This window comes from Apodemus sylvaticus, chromosome 16, assembly GCF_947179515.1.
Source record: "Apodemus sylvaticus chromosome 16, mApoSyl1.1, whole genome shotgun sequence".
Taxonomy (NCBI): domain Eukaryota; kingdom Metazoa; phylum Chordata; class Mammalia; order Rodentia; family Muridae; genus Apodemus; species Apodemus sylvaticus.
The window spans coordinates 56,523,180-56,551,085 of NC_067487.1; the positions used below are offsets into that span (position 1 = coordinate 56,523,180).

Genomic DNA, 27,906 nt, shown 5'->3' on the forward strand with positions numbered 1-27,906 from the left:
CCAAATATAGTTATAATATCAAGCAAACACAACAATCAAAGGAAAAATACTTGCAGCAAACCATACCTAGTAATAAGAACTGCATTATCGTGGTGGGCAATCCCATTTTCTGGAATGGTGTTTCCATCACTTTGGTGGGAGAGAATGGATTTCTGCCATTTACAGAAGCTATCGAGGGACTTGTCTGCATGATGATTTATCTCCAAGTTTGGCTGCAATACAACATGCATACCAGAAATTTTCCAAACAAATTACTAAGGTCAGTTGTCAAAACTTTTGAAAACTAAAGTGGGACTATAATTAGAAGCAGTGGTTTCTAAGAAGAATCTCTTGAAGATTTTTATCTCCAGAACATCTGGTCTAGTGTTCATTTAATTTATTACTGAATAGACTTTCCTTCCACTTCCAACTTGAACAGTAAAGAGAACATATATGAGCTCATCAGCATACAAAATTCAACCAAAACCATTATCATCAAGTAAGCCATACAAATAAAATGTTCATCCTTAATTCTGAAACATGTAGCAAGTATGCATATATGGGGAGACAGTTTTAACAATACATGAGATGTATACTATTTAAAAGTATCTCAATATTGCATATAAATAAAGTTTAGAGTTAAAAATATTTAACTAGAATTTGCTAGGTGAAGTAACAAAGAAATATATCTATTCATAATGACAATCCCATAACCTAAGAGTTTTGATGTATGAAGTAATTCATTCTTACCTGATCTTCTGTGAGAACAATCAAGCGGGCCACTAGAATATTCACAACGTTTCCTAGACTGGAGTCACGGTAAAGTTTGGCAACCTGACCTCCAGAAAATAAGAAAAGACAAAAAGTCAGACAAAAATAATGGGATGATATTTTGGACTTCTAAAATGAAAAAATGTAACTTTATGACTTTATGGTGTATATTAAAATATATTATTTTACCCTGTACCACTTCAAGAGGCTTTGGTTAAAGATTTTATGTAAGTCTACAAAAAGAAGTATTTTCTCTTAGAGATGAATTGTATGCATCACAAAATCTATAGTATGAGCTGATGTTTCAAGTTCCTTAGATAAGACTTAACAATTCACACTTACTAAAACTGAATGATAAGACATTTTAAATTTTATTTTGTATGCAAAAGTTAATTGACCACCACGGTATGGTGCTACATGCCTACAATCAGGCTAATCTCTGAGTTCAAGGCCAGCCTGGCTTATATAGTGAGTTCCAGATATATAGGGTAATATAATGAAAGAAACCCTGTCTGAAAAAAAAAATCGTTGGTCTGGGGGAAAGAAAGTCAGTACAATTCTATGGAGGAGCAAATATGTATTTACTATGTACAAGTTGTAGACTCAATCCCAAGCAGAAATTAACATAATAATAAAAATTCATTTTTCACCATTTTACACAAATACAATTTTATCATTATTTATTTTAGTAAAAATTCATTACCTTAATATAAAACACAATAAACTATTTAGTAACACAGTATATAGAGGGATCAAACTTACAATATTCATCACACTCAAAATATAATGTTCAATGTCTTTACGGCCATGGTAGCCCACCATCATTTTGTCTGCCACTACTAGTGTCTCCACAAATCTCTCAGTGCTCACAGATCTTTTCTGTCTCTGATGAATATGTGTGTCATTAATTGGTGATAAGGAAGGAAAGGAAGATGTCTTATTCAGCCACCAAGGTTTGCCACTTCCTGTGAGATCTACAATAAAAATAATTAAGTAATTCAAATAGATGCACTAACCAAATACATTTATATAAGAGATCTCATATAGATAGGCTTCTCAAAAAAATCTTAAATGGATCAACTTTTTCAAAATAAAGGAAGAGAATAAAGAAGTGTATAAATAACAAAAATTTCAAATCTTCAAGTTGGTTATCTGAAAGAAATTAACTTATCATAAAGTGAAATAAATGTGGCTATAAAGTGAATTAGTTATAGGCATTTGAATAAGTTTCATATTATTCTAGTAGCTAATTAAATTATAAAAATACCTTTGGATTTGGAATATATACTATAATAAACCATTTAATATTTAATAGATTAAAAGCATGGGGATCGAGAACAGCGATTCTGCAGTATCTACCCCTCATGTGAAAAAGCACCCATGGTATGATAAGATGCTCTTGTTAAAATGTCTTAAATTAGAGGGCAGCGGTGGTGCACTCCTTTAATCCCAGGACTTAGAAGGCAGAAGCAAGTGATTCTCTGAATTTGAAGCCAGCCTAATTGACTGAGTTCCAGGATAGTCAGGGATACACAAAGAAATCTTTTCTCAAAAAAAAAAAAAATATATATATATATATATGTGTGTGTGTGTGTGTGTGTGTGTGCTCTCAATTGAAAAATGTTATGAATTATATTTCCCACATAATTTTAATGTCTAAAACTATTTAAGTTGCCAGAATACTCAGAGTATTACTTTTCTAAAATCTAAAAGTAGGGTTGCTCACTGGTCAAAGCATGTAAACAAGATGCTTGACCAGGTTCAGATCCTCATAAACCACTTAAATCCAGGGTATGAGGCAGCTCACTTGTAATTTTAATTACAAGAGCAAGCTGACTAGCAAGGTTAGTCATATGTATGAGCTATAGGTTCAACTTAGGGACCCTGACTTAATAAATAGGTGGAAATGGAATAGAGGATTTCTGACATCAACATAAGTGCATGCATGTTACACTCACATGCATCCACACAAGATAAAAAAAACATGCTTAACACACACTTGGAAAATGGAATAAGTAAAATAAAATAAAGGTAAGGGCTATTAATATGAGACCTGAAAGACATATTAGCAACACTTTTTTGAGACTATAATATATATTTATATCATTTTTTCTTTTCTTTTATTCCCACCAAGGCCTCCCATATACTTCTCCTTGATCCATCTCAAATTCACGGCCTCATTTTTCATTAATTACTATTACATGCATATGTGTGTATATAACATGTTACATGAATATATATATATATATATATATATATATATATAGTCATAAATAAGCCTTTCTCTGTCTGCATACTAGTACTTATGTTTTCAGAAATAATCATTTAGCACTGGATAACCAATTCATTTGCTCTTCCCTGAAAACACTGTTTTTCACACTCTTTTCCACAGTTCCCTGTAATTATTTGTGTTGGGTTGAAAGTAAATGCAGCCCAACACACGTATACACACACACATAGACACCACCACCACAATTACTATCACTGCCAATCACTTTGGCATGTTTTTTGGTGTCATCCTTGTTCAACTCATGGTTAGGCTGTCATGTCAGTGAAACTTTACGGGTGTAGCTTCTGACATTACTAGGAGACAAAGTTTCACAGCAAACTCCCCATCCTTTGCTCTTATCTGCTCCCTCTTTGGTTCCTTGGGCCTTAGGTGGGTTGCACTACACTTATTTTAAAATCATAATTGGTATGGTTCACCCAGTATATCTTTCAATTTTTAAAAAATCAGGTTTGCCAACTGAGGAAAGTTTCTAGTTGTATGTCATTTGTAAACACTTCATTTATATTTATATTTATATTTATATTTATTATATAAATTTTAGTAGGCAGAGGACTATAACATGATTCTTTGATTCTATTGATGCAGAACTGAATGATTTTATCACCTCCAGTAGCCAAAATGTTTAATAAGGAAATTTTAATTAGTATATAATTAAGAGAAAGTGGCACTATTTTAATTGTATTCCCATTAGCTTTTGCCTTTCTAAAACCTTGAATTGGTAGACTGAAGAAATTTCACAAAGAAGAAATGGAAATGATCATGAGAAGAAACAGCTAGATCCTTTGGAACCTCATATAAAAATATTATCTTATTTTTAAAGGTCAAAGAAGACAGGGACATTCTGATTCTTTCAACAGTCTACTGGAAACAGTGTTTGCACATGTCCCTTTGGGCAAACAAGCTGGTTACCACAGTAACCCTGCCTTATACAGTTTTGTGAGTATGGGTAGAACAACAACTTGGAATACAAGTGATTATATATATGCAAACACATGATATACAAAATGTAAAATTTTCTGACTCTGGATTCTTCCTAGTTGTCTTGGAGAAAGCATGCAATCATTTTTTAACTCAAGGCAAGAACTTATATGTTCCCACCAGCAGGCCAGTCAAAAACTAAAGTTATCTACAACCACAAAGAATGAATGCTACGCAGAACCAAAGGAATGGGGAAGAAGATTATACTTCAGTCAAGATGCCACGTGGAAATCCAGCTGTAGCTAAAGCTAAGCAATCATCCATCCATTCAGGCTTCCAATCCTCAAGGGCTGTGGGGTAATAAATGAGTGTATTTCAAGACAGTATATTTGTAACAAAAAATGTGAAATATTACCAAGATGTTTTTCTTATTAGTGTAACTCCAGTTTCTCTTGTTTAGCCATTTGAATCTAAATTAATAATTTTGTGATAAGTCATGCCTAATCTTTCATTCAACTTACTATCTAAACACAGGATTTAAGTACCACTCATTTGGCCATTTTTACTTCTCTGATCCATTCAATTTCTATCTATTTTAACTTAAAGCTTTGAAAGATTATTTAGATACATCTGAATCCTAAACAATAATGTTGCCTGTCAATGCTACTATCAACTATTCTGATTGTTAAAGTTTTCAGACATTCAGCTTTTTAAATTGCTAGGTTGCTTGGCCATCAGAATGTCGGACAATAAATTCTTTGTGAAGGGCTCTAATGGGCCCAAGCATGGCAAACACTGGCCCAACCTTGGTAAACATGGTACCAACAGGTTTTGCCTTCTACCCTCCTTCCCCTTGCTAAAAACCGTTAGATTGCATTCCTAAAGCTAACTACCAAGGTATGGTCCCGTATTTGCCTCTTGCACCTCCTCAGGTACTGCCAAGGTCCAGCTAATAAAGTATTGAAATCTAGCAATTAAAAGTCCTGACATGGGGTTTCCCTTTATAAACTGCCATTAGCCTAGGGGCAACGGTGTGTCTCCTTTCTATTAAGAGGCAGTGCTTTGTCACACTTGGGAAAATATCCCTGTTTCTCCCTTGCCCCTTTTCTTCCGTCTCCCTCATAGAAACATGGGGAGAGGTAATGGTATGGGTGATGTTGGGGGGGGGGGGACAAGGAAAGGAGATAACATTTGGAATGTAAATAAAGAAAATATACAATAAAATAAACAGAAGATTAAGTAAAGGACTGAAAAAAGAGAAAAGAACAATTTGGGCTGGAGAGATGGCTCACTGATTAAAATCAAGGCTCACAACCAAAAGGACAAAGGAAATAATGTAAACATCAAAGGTTAAGAGGCATGTTTTAGAACAGGATAAAAAAGGTATTTCATTTACAATCATAAAGGAAAATATTATATATGATTGGAAAACTAAAGAAAATTATATCAAAATAAGTATTTGAAATCTACTTTCAAGGAATATTTATAGAAATGTAACTACAACCTAAATAGATATAAAACCGATAACCCTATTTAGTTTTATTAATATAAAGACTAAATCAAACCAATCCAGTGCTTACAAAGGAATTATTTTTAACAGTTAAATTGATTTAACTTTACTTACATTATTTAGTCTTTCTCTAGTACCAACTTTTGACCAAAAACGTTATATAATTAAAAGTCTGGGGGACTTTAAAACTTACTTAATGTTACTTACTTAAGTATGCAGAATGAGCAAAGAACTCCAAAGACCCCTTAAACACCCATGAATGAAAATGACCCTCTAATGAATACTTAGTGAAATCAAATAATGATAGATTCACTAATCAATTTGGCAATTCATAACCAGAAAGAAAAAAAAATCTGTTAAAAAAAAAAAGGGTTGTATTTGGTCAAGACAAGTCTGGTTTACATAGTAGGCTACAGTCTACCCAAAGTGAGATCTGGTCCTAAGAAAAAGAACTATCTTTGAAGAGTAGAAATGGTTTCCCTGACAGTGATGATAACTAAAATGGATGACTAATGTATGCTGAGATAAGCAAATTGGGACTTGGGAAACCCGTCCAAAGCTACATTGGCGTTTTTGCTGTGCTATGGTGGAAGACATCCTCTACATTTTTCTGTTTTCATATTATAAGGCCCTGCCTCTAGTCTCACTCTTCGTTTTGTACAGCTGCCAGAACAGTCTTTCTGTAACACACACAGGTTTATATCATTCCTGCTCCTTAAAAATCCTTCAAAAGATTTCCAATACACAGTAAACTCCATAATATGCTATATGAGCTCTTCCTGTGGGTCCCTTCTACTCTCTCTAACTTAATTTCTCACACCCACTCCCTTTGAGTACCACAAACTGCACCTCTATATCTTCAACCCATACATATTCTCACAGATAAGAATACTATTAATGTATATAATGTGACAATCTATTTCACCCAGGATCTCATAGCTCCTGCCTTCTGTCTGCAGAGCACTCTAGCAGCTGACCTTCTCTGGTCCCCTCAAGAGCCACATCTTCCATGAAATTTTCTTTCTTCACTGAAGCCTAGGTTTGCTGGCCCTACTATGTCTGTGCACAGTTCCCTATTCAGTTCTATCACTATCTGTGAGTATTCTCTTAAAGGGTATGTTTTACAAGGGTATGCGTTACCAATACTAAAATGAAAATATCAGGTTAACCCAACAGTACAGAGTGCTATGGAACACCTATGTATGCACATTGTAAATAATAAGGCGCTTTTCTTTTCTTCAAAGAAAAAACATCAAATTTTACATAGGCATATTTTACAAATTTCTTTAACAGCTTTTAAACTGACTTAAAACTATTACTAGGTAATACTTTAAAAGATGATTCTGGACATTATAATTCTAACCACCCAAGTTTGTATCATATTTTGTTATTAATAATATTTTACTTTCCAGAAAAAAAAAAAACATCAGCAATACACAATGCTCCCAGAAGCTTGCACTCACCTGAAACCCCACAGTGAGAATGATCATAGATATGTCGTTGCTGAAGAGTAGACTTTTTGTAAATGACATGAGGATGGCCATTTTCATAACTAAAATGCTTGGAATCCTCTGTAGTATTCTTTAGAGGCTCAATAAAATATTCTTCATCTTCTGTAGCAATAATACCATGCTAAAAGAAGGAGCAACAAAGGATTTACCTAGAAGGGTCATTTTAAATAAATATGTTTATGACTAAGATTAAAAGATAATCTCTCCTCCAAACAAATTAAAACACATGTTAGTTTAAAATTTGTGTATTTTCTGCATTAAGTAAAACATTATGTAAATTTCTTCATGTTTTAAGAATGGCAATTAAATACCTGTACATAGTGTGCAATGTACTAAATATGTCAAATATACATTTTATCAACAATTCTTTGAATAGAAGAGATATCTATAAAATTTAGTTCCTTTCCAAATTGTAATTTCATTTTCTGTGCTTAAGAATACATTTGTTATTAAGCTTTATGCAATACAAAAGGGCAAAGGGCTATAAATCGTCTTCAGGATTAATCCCTGAGTATCATTCCAATGGAATTCCCTCCTTTCCTACAGCCAACTGAATGGAAAGCACTCCCAAATTTAGTAAAAGTAAAAGCCTTAGAAGGTGCTCGATCCCTGAATGACCACTTCTAAAACAGCCTGATGCAAACACTAACACACAGAAAAAGTGAACTTCTTCAGTGATAACCATGGGTTTTGAGATTCATTGATTAGTGATATATTAAGATGTTTTTATTTAAGATATGTTCCCTTTTGTTTATGAAGTAACAGGCTGAAGAAACAAGAAATTATATAATGCTGTATATACAGAGGAAGGAAAACCAACTCGTGGGAATTCAGGAAGAGCCCCTGTTTCCCATAGCACCACACCACCTTAGGCCTGCTCAGTCACTGCCTAGTCAGCTGTCGCATCTGTTTTATTTTATTTTATTTTTTAAGTACACTGCTGCTGACTTCAGACACCAAAAGAGGGCATCAGATTCCATTATGGATGGTTGTGAGCCACCATGTGGTTGCTTGGAACTGAACTCAGGACTTCTGGAAGAGCAGTCAGTGCTCTTAACCATCATTCCAGGTATCAATCCAGACCCCGGTTGTCATATCTTACAGTTTCTAGGCTTCAATGGAGTGGCATCATTCTCCTCTTAGCTAAATTAGAACTTACCGCCAACAGCATTTATATTCCAGTTAATGCCACACTGTTGCAGCTCAAATCTTAAAGCTTTAATTAAGTTCAGTACAATGTTTCTACTGCATGTTTTCTCAACTAAACTATTTGCTTTCTTTGAGAAAATCATTGTCTTACATATCATTGTATCAGTTACAGACCCAGAATATGTAGTAGGTTTAAGTAAAGTTTGCTGGTAGAAATATGATAGGAAAAGTTACCTGCATGAGAAATAAAAATGCCACTAAATAAATAAATAAATAAATAAATAAATAAATAAATAAATAAATAAATAAGAATTTTATTCTTAGCTAATCCTGTTCTCCTAATTATGCCATATGAAACAATGACTCTAAATATGACTACCCTTAATACCAAATAAAATACAAACTCTGTGAACTTATTTCCTCAGCTGAGAGAATGGAAGAGTTAGTCTAAATTACTTGTTTCAAAACTCTACATGATTTGGATTCTTGAGCTCAAAATCATCTATATTTTTATTAATCAGTGTACTAAGGGTCAAAATAATATTTCCTATAAGAAAAAGATTTTCTTCTCTAAAAAGAAAAATATCTAATCCAAGTAATCTCTAAAGTCCCTTTAATTCTGAAACTTCTATGATTCTATTTAGAAAAATTTATTTAATTTATTAAGTACTACATGCTTAGAAAGATATATAAGACATAATTAGACATTATGTTATACATTTTATAACATATAACTTGCAGAGAAGATTGGCAGTGACCCACCACCTACAGGAAATGAGTTGAGGAATAAGAGATTTTAAAAAAAGAGTCCTTAGTAAGTTTATGTTATTTTTATTATTGTTTATATCCCTTTGGGTAATAGTTCCTCTATTAAATATGAACAATGAGGAATAACTTAGTACACTATTAACAACTTCAAAATCTACGTAAAAATTACTTTACCAGTTTAACAACATACTAGAAAACTGGGCATAGTGTTTTAAAAACACAAGTAAGTTTTGTTAAGACTTATGATTAAAAGAAAATGTAGGACATAAATCTAGTGTTTGGCCCAGAAGGCTGGGACTCTGGAGTCATATTGTTCTGTTATCAGTATTGCATTGAAAACCTTTGGAAAAAAAGGAAAAGCAACTCAGGTTATTGAGGAAAAATAAGATTCAAGCCTGGTAAGTAAGAAACAAGAAGAAAAGAACCTGTAATAATAAAAATATGCTGAAATGACATTTCATAGGTTTTACATTGTATCTGTCCTATAAAATGTTTCTATATATCTTATTTAATCCTAATACCTCTCTAAAATAAGCAATATGATTAGCTTTACTCACATGTACACTACCACCAACACCAACAACATAATAATCATTGGTCATTAAATCTCTCAATATCAATGAACCCAATTCCTTAATAAAAAAAAACAGACACAGGCTAACAGAATGGATGAGAAAACAAGATCCACCCTGCCACATACAAAAAACACACATCAACATCAAAGATGACATTACCTCAGAGTAAAAAGCTAGAAAAAGGTTTCCCAAGCAAATGGACACAAGAAGCGAGTTGGTGTAGCTATTCTAACATCTGACAAAATAGATTTCCAACAAAAATTAATCAAAAGAGATGGAGGACACTTCATACTACGAAAAGGAAAAATCTACCAAGATGACACCTCAATTCTGAACATCTTTGCCACCAAAACATACAACAGAAGAAGGAGACTGCAAGAAATAATCAAACTGAGGACTGAATCAATAAAATAAAAACAAAGAGAACAGTATAAAAGATTACTCAAAGACTTGGTTCTCTAAGAAAAATCAGCAAAATAGAAAGCCCTTATCCAAACTAAGTAAAAGGGAGGGAAGTATCTAAATTAACAAAGTCAGAGATGAAAAGGGTGACCTGCACCTCTCTAATTCACCTGTATACCTTGTATATTCTTCTAGCATGGGGGCCATTCTTCTCTAGCTTTTGTGGTTCACTACCATCTTAAAAGTCATCAAAGTAGTTTAAATATATTAAATATTCTTTATAGCAGTTAGGAATATTTTCAATGTCTCTATAATAATGCTAATATTTTTATAAAAACAAATAATGATAGTTTAGAAACAAAAAAATGTAACATGAAAAATATGAATATATCTAACTCATAGGAATAAGAACACAGATACAACTACTGCCATATAATTTTGTCATTTGTGTTCTCTGACTAAAGAGCATTTCTTTTTCTAGTAGGAATTAGTGTGATTTCCAAAAGGCTCCTTCTTAGTTGGCAGCTTGGTGCCATAGGCTCTGGGTGAAATGTACATTCAGGAAATTTCAGTAAATGCCATTTGACTAGATTCTGAATTCTAGAAGAAAATTACCTCTAGACTGCACTGAGAAGCTTTAAAGAACTGCACATGGTATTTAGGACAATGGAAAACCTGGTCAGAGACAGAGTGTGCAAGAAAACAGAGTTTCCAAGCCATGCACCTAACATCAGGAGGGGCAACCCAGGAATATGTCTGGTATTCAACTGGATTCCTGTAGGACTCAATGACATGACCAGCATCTGTGACCTATTATGTAAAAGACTGTTATATATTCAATGTGGCAAACATGTCACACATTCTCACAAAGGATGGCACAGATGTAAGAACAACATTCACAGTCCAAGGCCAGGAATGCTCAGAAGGATGACCAATATCTATGATTTTATCTATAAATAACTGTCTATGGATAGAACTAGCACCTATGACCTGGCTTTATAAAAGTCTGCCCAGAATGGAAAAAGGGGTGCTGGAGAGATGGCTCCATAGTTAAGTCACTGGATGCTCTTCCAGAGAACACAGGTTCAATTTCCAGCACCCATATGGTGGCTCCCAAATACCCACAGCTACATTTCCAGGAAACCTGATACCCTATTCTGGCCTTCACAGGCACCAAGCACACAAATAACAAAGAGACATACACACAAGCAAAACACTTACATATACATATATATTAGCAATAAAGTAAGTTTAAAAAAAACTGCTCAGTAGTATGAGAGGCATTGGGAGTCTGGAAAGAAACTGAGATAATTGAAGCCAAAGCCAGCTATCAGATGAAAATATATTCAGACATAACACTCACATGCAGCTTTCAAAACTTTGTATTATTTTCCTTTATTAAAAACCCAATGTTCAAAAACAACCCCAATGTTCTAAGGTTATTTCTGTCCTTTGTACTCATACTTTCTCTCATACTCTGTTTTTTCTCTTCTCCTTTATATCAAATTTTATATCAAATTTCTCTATATATCAAATTTGATAATTTCTCTCAAAGAACATAAATACCTGTTTTATGGGGCATCTGTATCTTAGCATCTTAAGATTATCTGATTGTGTATGTGTGGGTTTGTGTGTGTGTGTGTGTGTGTGTGTGTGTGTGTGTGTTTGTATGTGTTTGAGACACACTCTTGCTACATAGTCCTGGAACTCACTATGGAGACCAGGCTGTTTCCAAACTCACAGAGATCCACCTGCTTCTACTTGTGCACCACCCTGGCCCTGACTGCATTTTTGATGTTTGTCTTTTTAGTCTACCTTTAGCCAAATTCATACATACACACACACACACACACACACACACACACCTTTTATTATTCCATCCTTCTATTTACTTTCTCTGCTCCATATTTCCTCTGTTAATTCAATATAAACCAATAGTCTCACTCTCCTTTGTTCCTTTCTAGCATATTCACAATAAATAATATCTTCATGTATATTAGTGCTTCTTTACTTTGTAAAGTGACTGGAGTTTAAAGGTTTTGTTTGTCATTTGACTATTACTGTATGTTTATAGTTGACCTATCCTTTGATAGTGGCTGCTTTTTCAGAGTATACTACCTTCAGAAAATTAAAAAAGGCTATGTCATGTTCCCTAAACACAAATCTAGCTCTACCCTATTATATAACATGAAGTCCCTCTATATCACTGCAAATACTTACACTTAAAGAATAGTTGGGGAAAATATTCAACAAGGGACTATTTTCTTTTGAAGGTATATGAGCCTTAGTGCAAAAACACAACTAAATGGAATCAAAGGCATTATAACACCTCCAAAACTAAATAAATGTACAATAGTCTCCTCCAATGAGATAAAATGTATGAAAATCCAGACATGGATTCAAAGGAATGAATGAAAGCATATTAAAAGAATTCAAAGTGCACAAATAAAGTACTGAACAAATTCCAACAGAAAACATAAAGGAGTTGAATGAAATGTGTTAATATAGAATAGGTCCTCAATACATGCTGAAGGCGGAATTAGAAAACGAGAAATTCTGGAAAAAAGTACTTGAAATATTAGAAATAAAATATTCAATAGTTGGATGGAACTGGAGAACATCCTAAGTGAGGTAACCCAGTCTCAAAAAACTCTTATGGTATGCACTTACTGATAAATGGATATTAGCCTAGAAGCTTGGAATACCCAAGACACAATTCACATATCAAGTGATGCCCAAGAAAAAGGAAGGAGTGGCCCTTGGTCCTGGAAAGGCTCAGTGCAGCAGTGTCAGGGAATACCAGGACAAGGAAGCAGGAAGGGGTGGATGGGGGAACAGGGGGAGGGAAGAGGGCTTATGGGACTTTCCGGGAGGGGGGATCCAGGAAAGGGAAACTCACTTGAAATGTAAATAAAGAATATATCAAATAAAAAATTCAATAGTTCAATTAAAAGCTTCACAAGCAACAACACCAATAGAATTAATCAAGGAGAAAACAGGCTTAAAACCAATATAAAGTAACTGAAACATTCAAACAATGACAAAGATGAGTTAAAGAACAATGGAGCTATACAGAACACAATGAAAATCAATGCACGGACAGGAGTTCACTTTTACTTTAAATTTAAAGATATTAAGTACCCACTTTATTATCTGCCTTCTTATATGCCCACAGATTAAAGATTAATTTGTTGCAAATCTAAGTCTTCTCAGCAAAACATTATTCAAATTCATTTTCTCTTCACTATTCCCAGTGCCATAGAAGAGAAACAGGGAAAGGGGATAACATTTGAAATGTAAACAAATAAAATATCCAATTTAAAAAAGAGAGAGAGCAGAAGAGGCAAATTAGATAAACAATAGACATAGACACGTTCGTTACTAAAATAGTAACAGAAATATCCTATATCTAGAGATAGAATTATATATTCAAACATACTATTTAGACCCTCATAGACAGGACCAGAAAAAAATATCTTTCCACAAATTGAAAAACCTCTACAATGAAAATTTTAAAGCACTATATACAAAATAAAATAAATATATCTGAAAATAGACTTCCCTTGTTCATGGATTAAAAAAATCAATATTGTGAAATTTTCTATGCTATATCCTACCTAGAGCAATATATTCAATGCAATCCACATCAAAATTCTAATGGGGGGCGAGCAGGGGAAGGAGGGATGGGATAGGGAGTTTTCAGAGGGGTAACTTGGAAAGAAGATACCATTTGAAATGTAAATAAATACCTAATAAAAAATTCAAAAATTCTAATGGCATTGTTTACAGAAGGAGAAAACAATCATAAAGTTTTTACAGAAGAACAAAAGGCAAGAGCTAAAATAAATATCAGTAGAAGAAGTTATGCTGGAGGTGTCACAACACCCAATCTCAAATACATTAAAGAGGCACAGAAAGTAGCAAGAACAAATATTACAGTACTGGAAAAAAGTTTGTCTTCTAATCAGTGAAATTGAATAGAGGTCACAAAAATCAGCTCACATAGCTATACTCACATGCACCCCAGTTAGGTTCCTATTGCTGTGATAAACTACCATGAACAAAAACAACTTGGGGCATAAAGATTTATTTCATCTTGCAACTTACAGATCATCCATCATCCAGGGCAAGGACTCAAGGTAGGAACCTAGAGTCTGGAACTGAACCTGAGCAGGAACCTAGATGCAGAAACTGAGCCTAAGACCACAAGGGAACATTATTTACTGGCTTGCCCATCCTGCTGTTTCATACAGCCCAGATCCTGCTGTCAGGAGGTGAATGACATGCACCATACATAGTGGGAGGGCCCTTCCACACCAGTCATCAGTCCAGAAGAACGTCCCACAGTGTGCTTACAGGCACAGCTAATGAAATCATCTTGTCAGTTAAGGAGTCCTCTTCTGAAATGACTCTAGCTTTGTCTCAAGTTGAGAAAATGTTAATAAGTACTGTACTAGAAAAATGAAATTTCCACATGAAAAGTGAAACTAAAACCATATCTCAATTTGTCCTAAAACACATCTAAAATAGATACCCTAGTAAATATAACACCTGAAACTTTGATATTGCTATAGAAAAATTCTTTAAGTCATAAGTAGGAACTAGGGTTTTCTGAATACCACCCCTATAATACAAAAAATAATCTCAAGACTTGACAAATGAAATTAGTACTCTTCTATACAGCAATGTAAGCAATCACCAGAATTAAGACAATGTATAGAATGGTAATGAATAAATATTTACTACCTATACATCAGACAGACTGTATGTACATTGCATATAAATAAATAATCTAATCAAAAATGATATAATGAATTGAACAGACAGTTCTTAATAGAAGAAATACAAATGGCCAATAAATACTGAAAAAAGAGTTTGACATCCTCAGGCATTGGGGAAATGCATATAAGGACTTCTTTAAGATTTGTCTCATCCCAGTAGAATAGCTATTGCCCTGAAAAGTAATGCTGGCAAGGCCATGGACGACAAGAGTCCTTATACACTGCTGGTAGGAATGCAAACTTGTGTATGCCTGCAGTGAAAATCAGAATGAAAAACCTTCAAAAACTACCAACATGACCTAGCTATACTACTCTTAGTTATACTAAGTCAACATGTCACAAAGATAATTGTACACCCACATTATAGTTGTCTGCTCACAATGGCCAAAAGAAAAAAAAATCAGCCTAAATGTCTACCAAGAGATGAATAGTTAAAGAAAAAAATGATGATAAATGAATACAATAGAATTTTCTTTAGCTATCAAGAAAGATGCAATTATGGCATTTTCAAGAAATTGGATACAACTACAAATCATTGTGTTAAATGAAATAAACCACATTTAGAAATACCACATTTTTTCACACATGCAGAACCCAATTTAAAATTACATGTGTATGTGCATGTGTGTTTGAGTGTTTGTTTATGTGTGTTGATAGCTCAGAAAACTAGAAATGGGATCCTGAGAGCAGAAGGAAAGGCTATGACCAGGCAACAAAATAATACATGTAACAGGAAATAAGAAAAAAGACAAACTGGGGGGGAGGGGAATAAAGAGCATCAGCTGGCTGGAGGAGGAGCCCTAAAGAGGGTTGTCAAGGAGGGGAATCAATTAGAGTAAACTACATTGACACAAATGTATCCAGACTCTATTATAGACCCCACTGATTTGTATATAAGCCAAAAAATTACTAAAATTAAAGAAACAAATATTTTACACATAAATCCCTAACATTATTTATAAGGAAGCTAGCAATAAATGTACTTAATACATGTTTTTAAGGAAATTAAAGCTGATTATTAAAGTATGCAGTACAAATATCACCTCATTTTGCTGAGCAGCTCTAAAAAATGGAAATTTGAGCAAAAATAATTAAATTTATTTCCCAATTAGACTTTTTCTCAAATTTAGATTCTATTGTATTTACATTGCTATTTTCTACTGAAGTGAAAACAAGAATGTGGGTTTGTTATAGTAAGGAAGAAAAATGGTTGCAGAAAATAGAACTAAGACATGAAAATGTTTTGTGTTCTTTACATAAAGTTTTAATGGAATATCTATAGTAGCCTGAACAGGGTAAGAGCAAAAGAGGAAGTGGAAGATTTGATCTGCAATCAATATTATGTACAACCATGAACTAGGTATTTATCATTTTATTAGAATTGATTCAAATATGCAAAATTTCTGAGTAGCCTGCACTCTTGAACCCATTTTCAGAGTAAAAAAGGTTTATCAATAGTCTTCATTAATACCCAACAATTAGGCTGAAGTTGGGCACACCTGTGGTTGAATTAGGGAAAGCTGGAAGAAGCTGAGGAGGAGGGTGAAACCATAGGAAAAGAAGCAGTCTTAACTAACTTGGACCCCCCAGATCTCTTAGATTAAGTCGCCAATCAGGCAGCATACACAAGCTGATATGAGAGGCCCCTGACACATATATACAGCAGAGGACTGCCTGGCCTGGCCTCAGTGGGAGAAGATGAGCCTAGCCCTTGAGAGACTCAAGGCCCCAGGGAGTAGGGAGGCCTGGAGTGGGGGAAGGGGAAGGCCTCCTCTTGGAGACATGGGGGAGGAGGAATAGGATGAGGAACTGTAGGAGGATCGGGAAGCTGGTAACAATTGGACGGTAAAAAAAAATAAAAGTAATAAATAAATACCTGATAGACTGGTAAATAAGTAAATAAATAAATAACCGATAGACTGGTAAATAAATAAATAGAATAAACAAACAGGAAATATTACATATACATTGGTGTAATATTTTGCTGTAAGAACTCATAACCATAAGTAGATCCTAACTTACTTTAAGCTGTGTTACCTACCAGTGAAAGATATGGACAAACCTAAAGAGTAATTCCTGCATTAAAACTGTTCATGGATGATTTTAGTATAAAAACATACTTGAGAGGTCATTCAGTCTCTATTCCTTTTTTAAAAGGATTTTCCAGCAGGGTTCCTCTGTGTAGCATTGGCTGCCCTGGAACTCACTCTGAAGACCATGCTGACTCAACCTAACAAAGAGCTGCCTGCCTCTGCTCCAAGTGCTAGAATTAAAGAAGTGCACCACCACACCCTGCATTCAGTCTCTACCACTAAATGAGTTTAAAATGCTGCCGTATGAAAATCATCATAAACATTATGAAAGTAAATATGAAGGTAAGAGCAGCAGAAATTATGAACAAGATTAAATTATTATCTTTCTACTTAAACCACTTACAGGTATATTTTAAGCCAAGGAAAAACATTTACATTGTGAACATATTTTGCCATTAGAAATTTAAAATTATATTTACTTACCAATCCAACACAGTTGCTTAAAGCTACTTTAGTTGTACTATGTTGATCTTGCAAGTATCCTGTGTAGTGACAGTTGTCTAAAAAATCATGTTTCCACTGTGGTCCATCTTTCCCCCAATACTCTACTGTAAAATGTTTGGACACAAAATTTGTATTGAGAGTCAAGTTTAGGTGAAAGTGCTTGCCATAGGCTGAAAGTTTAAAAAATAATTTAGACACTGCCTGCTGTGGCTCAAGAAGGCCCATACTCCGTCTTCTCCGTGAGTGTTTATCATTTTTCACAGTAAAGCTGAGAAAAGCTCCATTTTGATCAACTCTTATTGGAATAGTTAGCTGGTAGTGTTCAAGGTACGTCAGGAATTCCTCTTTGTAATCCCAAGGCAGAGGATCCAGAAAGCACATGGAAGAAAAGAACATTTAACAGAACAAAGAGGTAGCAACATGAGCAATTATGGCAAATGAAAGTCTACATGACTCTATGGGAGGTGTGAATGAAAAAATGATACGGTAAACAGAACGAAACTTAAAATAAAAGATTAAGTTTCAATAGTTTCATTCCTCAAAATGGTATTATTTTAAAAATTATCTGTGACTAGTCTTCTTTCCTAAATTTAATTTTTAATATATGGATTTCAAAAGTTCATCTAGGAGTATGAAAATCTTACATGAAACCTAAACAAAAAGTATATATACATTTAAAAAAAATGTTTAGCTCAGATAAAGAAACTTTATAAGCTACCCAAACGTGTTCATGGAGAATTGCTATGGCTCTGAAGAAACTCTCTTCAAAGAACAAACTCATCACTAAGAATGTGAAAGGCTATGGTCACTTTAGAAACCAATCTAACATTTCTTTGAAATATTAAACAAAATTATCAGATAAATTAGCTATAATTCTACTCCCAGGTACAAAAGTCTGTGTGTGAATGCTTATACAAAGACTGTTCATCACAGCCCAAGAAAGAAATAATGCAGCCCTCCATCACCTGATGATGACTAAGCAGGTTGTGATAAGCTAGATAATATTATTCTCCAAAAAAGGAAAGGGGAGCAGCACTGATACGTGTTATTAAACATGAATGAGAGCTGGAGAGATGGCTCAGCAGTTAAAAGGCCTCTTCCAGAGGCCCTGAGTTCAATTCCCAGCAACCACATGGTGGCTCACAACCATCTGTAATTGGAATCCAACGCCTACTCCTGGTGTGTCTGAAGACAGCTATAATGTACTCATATACATAAAATAAATAAATAAATCTTTTAATATGGACAACTATGATTCAGATAGAGCAAACTAGAAATGACTGAGGTGAATTCTCAAAATGGTAGAAATGCATGTAAACATTTTTTCCATTGAGTAAAGAAACTGAAATTTTCTTGAATTAAAAAACAAAACAACAACAAAAAAAAATGAGTGACCTTTCATAAAAACTGCTTTTTTTTTTTTTTTGTAGCTCTTACTGTCCTAGAACACAATCTGTAGACCAGTCTAGCCTTAGTAAGAGTTCTGCCTGCCTCTTCATCCCCAATGCTGGGATTAAGGGTGTGTACCACCATGGCAATTGACTTCCTAACCAAAGTTCATTTTCTAACATGAATATCGTTACAATTAGTAAAAGAAGCCAATCACAAAAAGATTGAATATTACACAGTTCTACTTCAGTGAAATAGAGGCAAATCTCTAGAGATAAAGAGTTCAAAGTATAGAACTTGCCTAGGACTAGGGAATTTAGGAGTTACTCTCAATGGGCATAAGTTTTTGCTTTTATTTCTAAGAAAAGATTAAAATACACTAAAGTTGATTATGGTAATACTGAACAATTCTAAAACCTACTAACAACCATTGAGATGTATTCTATAATGGATGTATATTATAGCTCAATAAAATGTTAAAAAAAATCAATAGTGTAACAAAAAGTAAGAGAGCAATTAAACATTTTGTTTGTTATCTTTTATTTTATGTGCATAAGTATTTTAAATCTCCATGTATGTATATTCACTAAGTAAGCACTCAGTTTCCATCAGGACCAGAGAGCATGGTCTGAAGTCTCAGATAGATGTGAACTGCCATCTGGGTGCTTGTGGCCGAGCATGGATCCTCTGCAAGTTCAATCAGAGTTCTGAACCACTGAACCTTCTCTCCAGCCCCAATAAGTTTTCTTATTTAGTGACTCATCCCATTCTTAGCCATACCTTTATTCAGTTAGTTTTACCACTAGGAGAAAGTAGTTTATCAGCACACAGCTTCACTGACCACACATGGAATTTATTCCATAACTATAAAGTCCTATGAAACTATAACCAGTTAAAATAATTTAAAATATAGTGATTAACTTTTTATTAGTAAGAGTCAACTAAATGCTATGGTTTTGTTGATCTACTTTCAAGGGTATACTCTTTACACACATACTTCCAATACCTTCATCAGCACCAAAAATTATTTGTTACTGGATATTCATGGGAGAAAAATCCAAAATAATCAATAATTTTATAAGCAATGAACTCGTCCAGGAAATACAATATGATAATTCCTTTTGCATTTTCTTTGTTGAGGTAATTTCTATGATATAAAGTTCAATTGCCTGAATTAAAATGATAAAAATGAAAAGCCTTATGTTTGGAAAAATATTTTATTATTACTTTGTATTTTAAATAAAGGATTCATATTTAAGTCTGCATCAAAATGAATCTGATTTCTTCCGCTTCTACAATACAAATATTTGGATTCTGTCTGAATATGACCTAGCTTAAAACGCTAGCCATGAATGAATCTATTAAGATTTAGAACATAGAGAAAGCACCATCTTAGAGTGTATCATCTTCTAAAAAAGATAGTCAACTCTAAAACCCAGTGAAGCATTATCTCAGAAGAACAAGTGGAGCATCCTCTTACTAATAAATACCCTTTTTTTTTCTCCATCTGATTAAATATTCCCAAGAAACTACTTACCAAACAAAATATTCAGAGTTTTTAATTTGTTTTTCTATTTCAAGTTTCAAAATCAGAAATCCTACCTTGAGAACTATATGAAAGTCTGTGGTCACTATAAAATTCCGATGAGGCCATGATGAGGCTCAAAATCCAAGTCAACGTTTTCCACGAAATTTCCATAATTTGGAAAACTGAATGTTTTTTGGAGGGCTACCTATGAGTTAGAGAGTCAGTAGCATACCAATATCGAAGCATAACAATTTTAATTCTTTCCCCCTTCTTGTAAATAGTTGTTAGATACTCCACTGTTTAACAAGTCCTCTTCCCCAACATCGTGCACTTGCTTCTATGTATGGGTTCATTTTTCCAATCCAAAAATGAAGGAAATAACGATGATGAATTTTTTTCATTAGCAAAGCTCAGAGTAATAGGTCACTTAAATATGATGGCCACTTTTTAACCTAGAGGGAAAAAATGCAAATTAACTGAAAAATATCATCAATGAACATATTTACTACGGACTAACGAACACTTACCAAATTACATAAATTCAAAATACCTTAATACAGTTAAACACATTATCAGAAACCTAAATGGCTAGCAGGATAATTCCATGACAACTAAATAATCAAAGAAAACCTTGGTGCTAGAGTTATAGAGATTACATAATGTTTTAGAAATAAAAAAAGAGAGAGAGGAGGAGAAGGAGGACTTGGGAAGAAATCTGAAGAAGAGACTAATAATTATTTTAAAAATAAAACTCTGAAAATAACAATGGAGAGGTATAGTGTGCTAACGTCCTTTTAATAACATAAAAACGAGTTCGAGGCCAGCCTGGGCTACACAAACAGCTGGGCAGTGGTGGTGCACATCTTTAATCCCAGCACTTGGGAGACAGAGGCAGGTGGATTTCTGAGTTCGAGGCCAGCCTGGTCTACAGATTGAGTTCCAGGACAGCCAGGGCTACACAGAGAAACCCTGTGTCAAAAAAACAAAACAAAACAAAACATAAAAACAGACAAACTGCATAATCTAAGTCAACCATATGTACTAGACAAATAGCATGAGATTCCATTTCTCAACTAAGTGTTTAAGATCATTCATAGTCTAAGACTGCTGTGCTGCTTTATGGGCACCAGTGTTTTGTTCTGACAGCTTGGATCTACAAAAGCATACTGAGATTTATCAACTGTATATGAACACTTAGGTAGTATGACAACCTAAACTTCTAAAAACCTCACCCAATTTATGCTACTGCAGAATTTATCTAGAAGTCTTACATGACTTATTAAGCAACTCAAGTAAAGTAATTTCAACTCTATATAATGTACTTGAGAAGAAAAGAAGTTTTCACAACTTCTTTCCAATATTACACCTTTTAAATCCTATCTCATAAATCTAATTTTTTGGCTAATAATCTCACTCAGAATTCATGGCCTCAAATATTTACATATGTGACCAGTGACCAACAAACAGCATAGCAGAAGAAAAAAATAATTAGAGGATTAAAAACTAGCTCACTAAGAGCAAAATCGTGACTAAGAAGGGCAAAAGTCCAAATATAATTTTAGAACCATGAAGTAATTCAGCCTGGAATAAAGGTAAAACTATCCTTATGTTCCTATTGTGCATACAACTATGCCACAGCTCAAAATCTAATTTTTATTATATTATATCTGACTTTGGAATAAAAGTTATATGACCTCTGAAGATAGAGTGATACAAATATGATATTTAAAAGGTATATAGAAGATACTAAAAAATTATCCCAAATTTTTGTGAAATTCCTCATATTCATCTCTACAAATGACCAAACTCCTAACCTTTGGAAAAGCTAGTTCATTGATCAACAATATTTTTTCTATGTTTGAAAATGACATTATAACAATATCAGAATACAGAAAAGATTAAAACACAACCCTTGTCCTTGATGAGAATTTTATAATGTAAGTAACAGAAAAATTAAAAAATAATGGTTAATGCCCAAATAAAGTTAAAAAAAAACATGTTATAGGTGATCAAATGAAGGTAATTATCTCTAAGTCAGTGAAGATGGATTAAGGAAAACTAGTGCAAAACAGCACCTGAGGCAGATCTTGGAAATGAGTGGAATTTCACTAGTCAAAGTGATGGATATAATCATTACTGATAGAAGAAACTCATTCGAGAAAGTATAGATGGCAAGCGGGTGTAGATTGAGCAAATGGGCACTAACATTTGTAATAACAGAAAGAGGAAATTTGGTTACTGTGCAGAAGCCTAAATAGTAACATAGAAAAGTAGTTTAAGGTCAGACCAAAAATAAAATATTTAGTCTCCACTTACGAAGTAATCGCACCCCGTAGTAAGGCAGATTCTGCCAGATTCAGTGGGGACTGTCTCTTAACAGACACACTCTTCTGTCATCCTCATCCCTTGAATAATTTAATTTTAATCAAGAAAATGTCTCAATACTGAAAGGATACCACTTCCATGAAACAATTATGAAAGATTCTGTCTCAGAATCTTGGTACTAGACTGTTTCTTTGCCTTAGATGAAGCAACTTAATATTAATACTAAGATGTTGACAAAAAAGAAATCAGAGTGTCCTCCACCTAGTACTGACAAGAAGCTGAACTCCCCACTCCATCCAACAGCACACTAGTAACTGAATCCTGCCCCAGAATACTTAGAAGTCCATTCTTCACCAATGAGGCTTCCTGCAAAGAACTCAGTCTTTGTCAGTACTTTGATTATAACCTCACCAGGACACAGTCAGAGCTGGACTCACAGACACTGGCATAGTGAATATGTGCTAAATTATTTATTCTGTATTTGTTATGCAGCAATTGATAACTAATACAGTCATGAATTGACATATGAAGAAATTGGCATTCACAGAGATCAAGTGGCTAGAAAACAAGTGAGTTAATATTTATATAACATGTCTGTGGCTGAAAAAAATCTAAGTTTTGTGTATTATATTACACTTGTAGCTTAAGGAACTATTTTGGATATTCAGTAGTATTTCTCTACAAACATGTTGTATAATATATTCACAGGTGGAATTTGTTAGTATGAACAGTGTTTTTAAGCAACTTTGCATAGGGTTGTTTTATCTTAAAACTTCTATTTAGACAAAACAAAAAGTATATACTCTTTGTTTGTTTGTTTGTTTGTTTGTTTTCCTTTTTTAATTTTGGTTTTTTCAAGACAGGGTTTCCCTGTGTAGCCCTGGCTGTCCTGGAACTCGCTCTGTGGACCAGGCTGGCCTCGAAGTCAGAAATCCACCTGCCTCTGCCTCCCAAGTGCTTGGATTAAAGGCGTGCACCACCACTGCTCGGTAAGTATATACTCTTAAGTTTAGAAATCTATAAACTAAATACTACTATTTATTCAATTACAATAAATAAATGAATCATTCTCTTGGTTTGCAACCTTCTCATAGGTTACTCCAAACCTAACCATGAAACATTAATTAATGTAAGTTATTGCTTCATGAATAACATTCTTCCTTAGTTTGTTAGTGTTTTCAAGTCAGAATGTTTTCAATAATAACATCTGGCATCAAATGGGTCTTCGATTAGCTTGAAATTTTAATCTTCATTTAAAGAAGAATTTATAATTAGCACATTTGAGTTCCTTTTCTAGCATTCATGATAGATTTACATTAAATCATCCATACCCTTCCTCTCATCTTCTTGGACATTGAAACTAATGGCAAAATTACAAGACAATGGGCTTGATTTAGAAAACATTCCCCCACCCCACCCCCGTAGAAATGTCTTGTTCTTCATTGAGAAGTTTCCAAGCTCCTACATTTTCTAACACTACCCTATAAAAACCTAAGTTAACTAACCTAGTAGCATTAGTAGGAAAGTAAGTAACTAAAGTGACTTATCCAGTAAGGAAAGCATTGGTACATAATAGAAAGAACAGGAGTTCCTGAATTAAACAGACTGATGTGTATTGTCTTGTTCATTACTAGATAGAGTATCTGGTACATGGACACTTAATAACTCAATAAGGAGTTCTTTCTCCTTCCCTCCTCATAATCTTTTAAATCCTCAATGGTCAGAGAGGAAACAACACTATATATTAATGCCTAGTTGGCTAGAGCTCAATTAAAATTACAACTTGCATATCTAATCACTTTTCATCACCCCCACAGTACAAGAGAAATGTTTTAACCTACTTTCTGACATTTGCTGGGAAAGCTAATCTAGACACCACAATAAAGTATGTAGAGAAAAAATGGTTTTTAAAGTCTACCTAACACTAAAATGCTAATAATTATCCAAAAATCACAATGCATTAACTGTTTAAGTTGTATAAGACCAGCAGTATTATTATCATGTGGGAAACATGAAGGATTGTTACTCCTGGTTTGACTTCAAGCTACAAAACCCCTGGATCTGCTTTCTCAACTATAAAATTGAGACAGTAATATCTACCTTACAAAGACTTTCTGAGAGAACAAATTAGATTATACCAGAAAGCATGTCTATATTTCAGTGGAGTGACTAAATAAGTTATCTCTCCCCTCTTACTATACAACTTTACTTTTCAAAGTTTTTCCTTCAAAACTAGTTTCATATTCCTCCTTCCCTGGAAAATGTAGAATACTAAGATATCATGGATCCAGTATGAAAACTGTCATCTTTTTTAAACCAGAGTGGAGAACCTAGTCTATGATAATTATACAAGAAAAATGTCCAGTTCGTTTTGATTTTTTTATGACTTTTACTCATACTATCAATATACCAGCCAGCAGTTTAAATGATAATTTAACTGCTTCCATATTTTTAAGCAAACTAGTTATGCAGAAGAAACAATATCAGACAAGTTGTACTACAGTGATTCTCTCAATAGTCTACCCTAGTTGAAGTCTCTTATTTGATTTTTCTTTATGGCCTGACTTTCCACTCAAGTGATACAGAAGTAGCTAAAGTAGTAATTTCCTCTCATTAACTGTTATGAACCTAGAAAACACAATTAACTATTTCCCAACTTTTTCCATCCATCTTAATCTGGTTATTTATTTTAAAGCTGATTTGGTTTCCATGGAAAAAGGAACAATATCATGAACCTTTCAGGTTCTTTACTTTTATACATGAAAAACTTTTCATTTCATTTTCAATTTTTTTCTCAACAAATATTTGTTAACTATTGTACTATAAAGACACAATGGCTCTAATTATAAAAAAATGATTATTTATAAACTTTGTAAGATCTGTCACCAAAGAAAAGTATAATTAAACATAAAATTTAGTCAAAACTTATCTATTAAGCAAAGCAAAACTACAGAACAAAATTTCTCAAAAAAATCTCTAAATTCCATAATTCTCTCAAAGCTAAAGGTAAATACAAGCTACTTGTACTGAAACATTTTTTTCTTAAAAAGTGATTTTTCTTTCTTTCTTGGTATTAGTGTAAAATACTGATAATCAACTTTGTTTTTGGATTTGTTTTTGTAAAACTATGACAAATTATCTATCTTTTTTTTCCCCTTCCCACAAAAATCCAAATATGCTATTAACTTTCCTTAACTTCCTCAGCACAACACAACAGCAAGATTTGGCACACAGACCCACCCTAAATCACTAGCAGCTACTTTTGGTTGCTAAGGAAATGAAGAGGAAGTAGTAAGAACAGACAAGAATAGAGATAAATTTTGCAGGTTTTTAGACTAAACATAAAAATTATTTACAATATTTCAGTCTTAATGATTGGAAGATTTCCTCTGAGGAATCACAAAAAATATTAATACAACTACACAGAATAATTTGCTGCCATTTGTAATAAATGAATAATTTGCTTTAATGTGGCACACTCCAAAAAAAATCACTAATACTCAGATTTAAGTATCAAGTTAATATAAACAAGACTGTACTACCACTTTGGTGAAAATAATTATCATCAGAATCAATTTTCTAAGTTGCCTTCAAGTACACCAATGCCTTTCTTTCCCTGTCATGAATTTTAAGGGCTGCAAATTCACCACTAAATATTTCAGTCTAGTCAATATAAGCTTAAGAAAAGAAATGAAAAGAAAGAAAAATAGTCCAAAAACTCTGAACATAAGAGAGTAAATTGAAAATTATATTCAGTGTGTGTGTGTTTTTTTTTAAGTTCCAAGCAATGGTTTGGTTTCCCTTTTCTCCCCCCTTCTCTGCACACCCTCACACCACCCCCCCTTCCCATTCCACTTCATCCAGACAGAGGGTAACAGTCTGAGCTGCCCTGGTTGAGTTGATCCTAAAGTTAACATTCAGCAGCCCATTTCCAGACAGCAGCGCTAAATCTATTTGGATAAAACGCGTGTGACCCAGACAGTTGGCATTTGGCCCAAACGCGTTGCACCAGCAGCTCAAATAAAAACAAGAGTAAGAAACTTACTCTCTTGCTCCCTCTCAGTGTGCTTTCTTACTCTGGCTTGCTCTCTTTGCCCCTAATACAAGTGGACAGCTTATCAAAAACAGAAATTATAGCACAAATGATCAGAAAGATTTTCCAATACTTCCTTCCACACTCTTGTCCTCTCTCCCCAATCACTGAACTTCAGTCTTATATAGCATATATACAGACACTCTGATAAACAAGGCTCCAGAGGGTTATGAGTCTAGCATGGCCCAAGTGGGCAAAAGTAAATCAAAACCACACACTTTCATCTCTTTGATTAGCCTATTAAGAGCTTAACATATCCTAGAGCATCGGTGCTACAGCCAGCACACTACTGCTTCCCTGACAGCACAGGCATGAACTATGCACTTGTCTGAATAGTAAAGACACTAACATGAAATGGATTTTCAGAAGGCAATTGCATAAATCTGGAAATCGATTAAAAACACACATCATCATTACCTTCTCCACCGGTGACTAGTTAAAAGTCCACGATGATCATAATCAAGTCCACTTCACACAACATGTAAATTCATACAATAAGTACGTATTTTCACATTATAAAATACCTGTTAGCCCCGGAATTCTACATCCACGAGTAGTCTAGAGTTTAAAAGATTTCTATCTGTAATGTGAGTTTAGTCAAACTCACTTCTTGCTATAAAGCACGCACGCGCGCGCAGACACACACACACACACACACACACAGAGAGAGAGAGAGAGAGAGAGAGAGAGAGAGAGAGAGAGAGATGGGGGAAGGGGGAAGGGAAGGAGGGAGAGAGAGAGGAAGGGAGGGAGAGGGAGACAGGGAGGCAGAGAGAGATGAGAGACAGAGAGAGGGGGAGAGAGACAGAGACAGAGAGACTGAGAGAGGGGGAGAGAGAGAGGGGGAGAGAGAGAGATCTGAGATCTAAGCGTTATTCGGAAGATAAGCAAAGCACAAGTTGCTGGGGATTTTTTTAAGGTTTCATTGAATATTGTGAAGTCTTCCTTACCGTTTTCATCTTCAAATTCTGATAAAAAGTAAATTTCAAACAATAGAGATTGCACTGGACGACTCACGTACTCCCTTCTCTCTTTTCTTTTTGACCCCCCCCTCCTTGCAAAGCCACTCCAGTCAGCTATTCTGCAGCCAGAATAAAACCCTATAGTCTCGCTAACTGGAGCTTTAAAGAACGGACTTTCCGATGGCAGTTAAAAAAAAAAAAAAAAAAAAAGGAAAGAAAGAAAGAAAAAAACAGAAAAAAATCCGTTCAATACATCCAAGGCTATCAACCTGAGCTGTGCTTTGCAACCAAGTCCCTCTCTCCCCCCGCCCACCCACCCCCCCCCTCAAAAAAAGGAAAGGAAAAAAAGAAAGAAAAGAAGAGGGGAAAGGCTTATTGGGGGTGGAAGTGGTGCCCTCTCTTCCTGGACAGCTTAGTG

General features: G+C 34.3%; 1 protein-coding gene across 1 annotated transcript in view; it reads right to left on the minus strand.

Annotated features, from left to right (window-relative positions):
- Window positions 1-27,661, minus strand: part of Adamts6 (ADAM metallopeptidase with thrombospondin type 1 motif 6) — a 257,704-nt gene extending 230,043 nt beyond the window's left edge. The window contains exons 1-7 of the mRNA XM_052159904.1: window positions 27,477-27,661; window positions 20,183-20,560; window positions 17,171-17,535; window positions 6,932-7,100; window positions 1,513-1,724; window positions 730-813; window positions 67-212 (exon numbers count right to left, since the gene is read on the minus strand). Coding sequence (XP_052015864.1) covers window positions 67-212; window positions 730-813; window positions 1,513-1,724; window positions 6,932-7,100; window positions 17,171-17,535; window positions 20,183-20,279 — 1,073 coding nt within the window. The 5' untranslated portion in view covers window positions 20,280-20,560; window positions 27,477-27,661. The remainder of the gene's footprint in view (window positions 1-66; window positions 213-729; window positions 814-1,512; window positions 1,725-6,931; window positions 7,101-17,170; window positions 17,536-20,182; window positions 20,561-27,476) is intronic.
- Window positions 27,662-27,906: the final 245 nt, after the last annotated feature.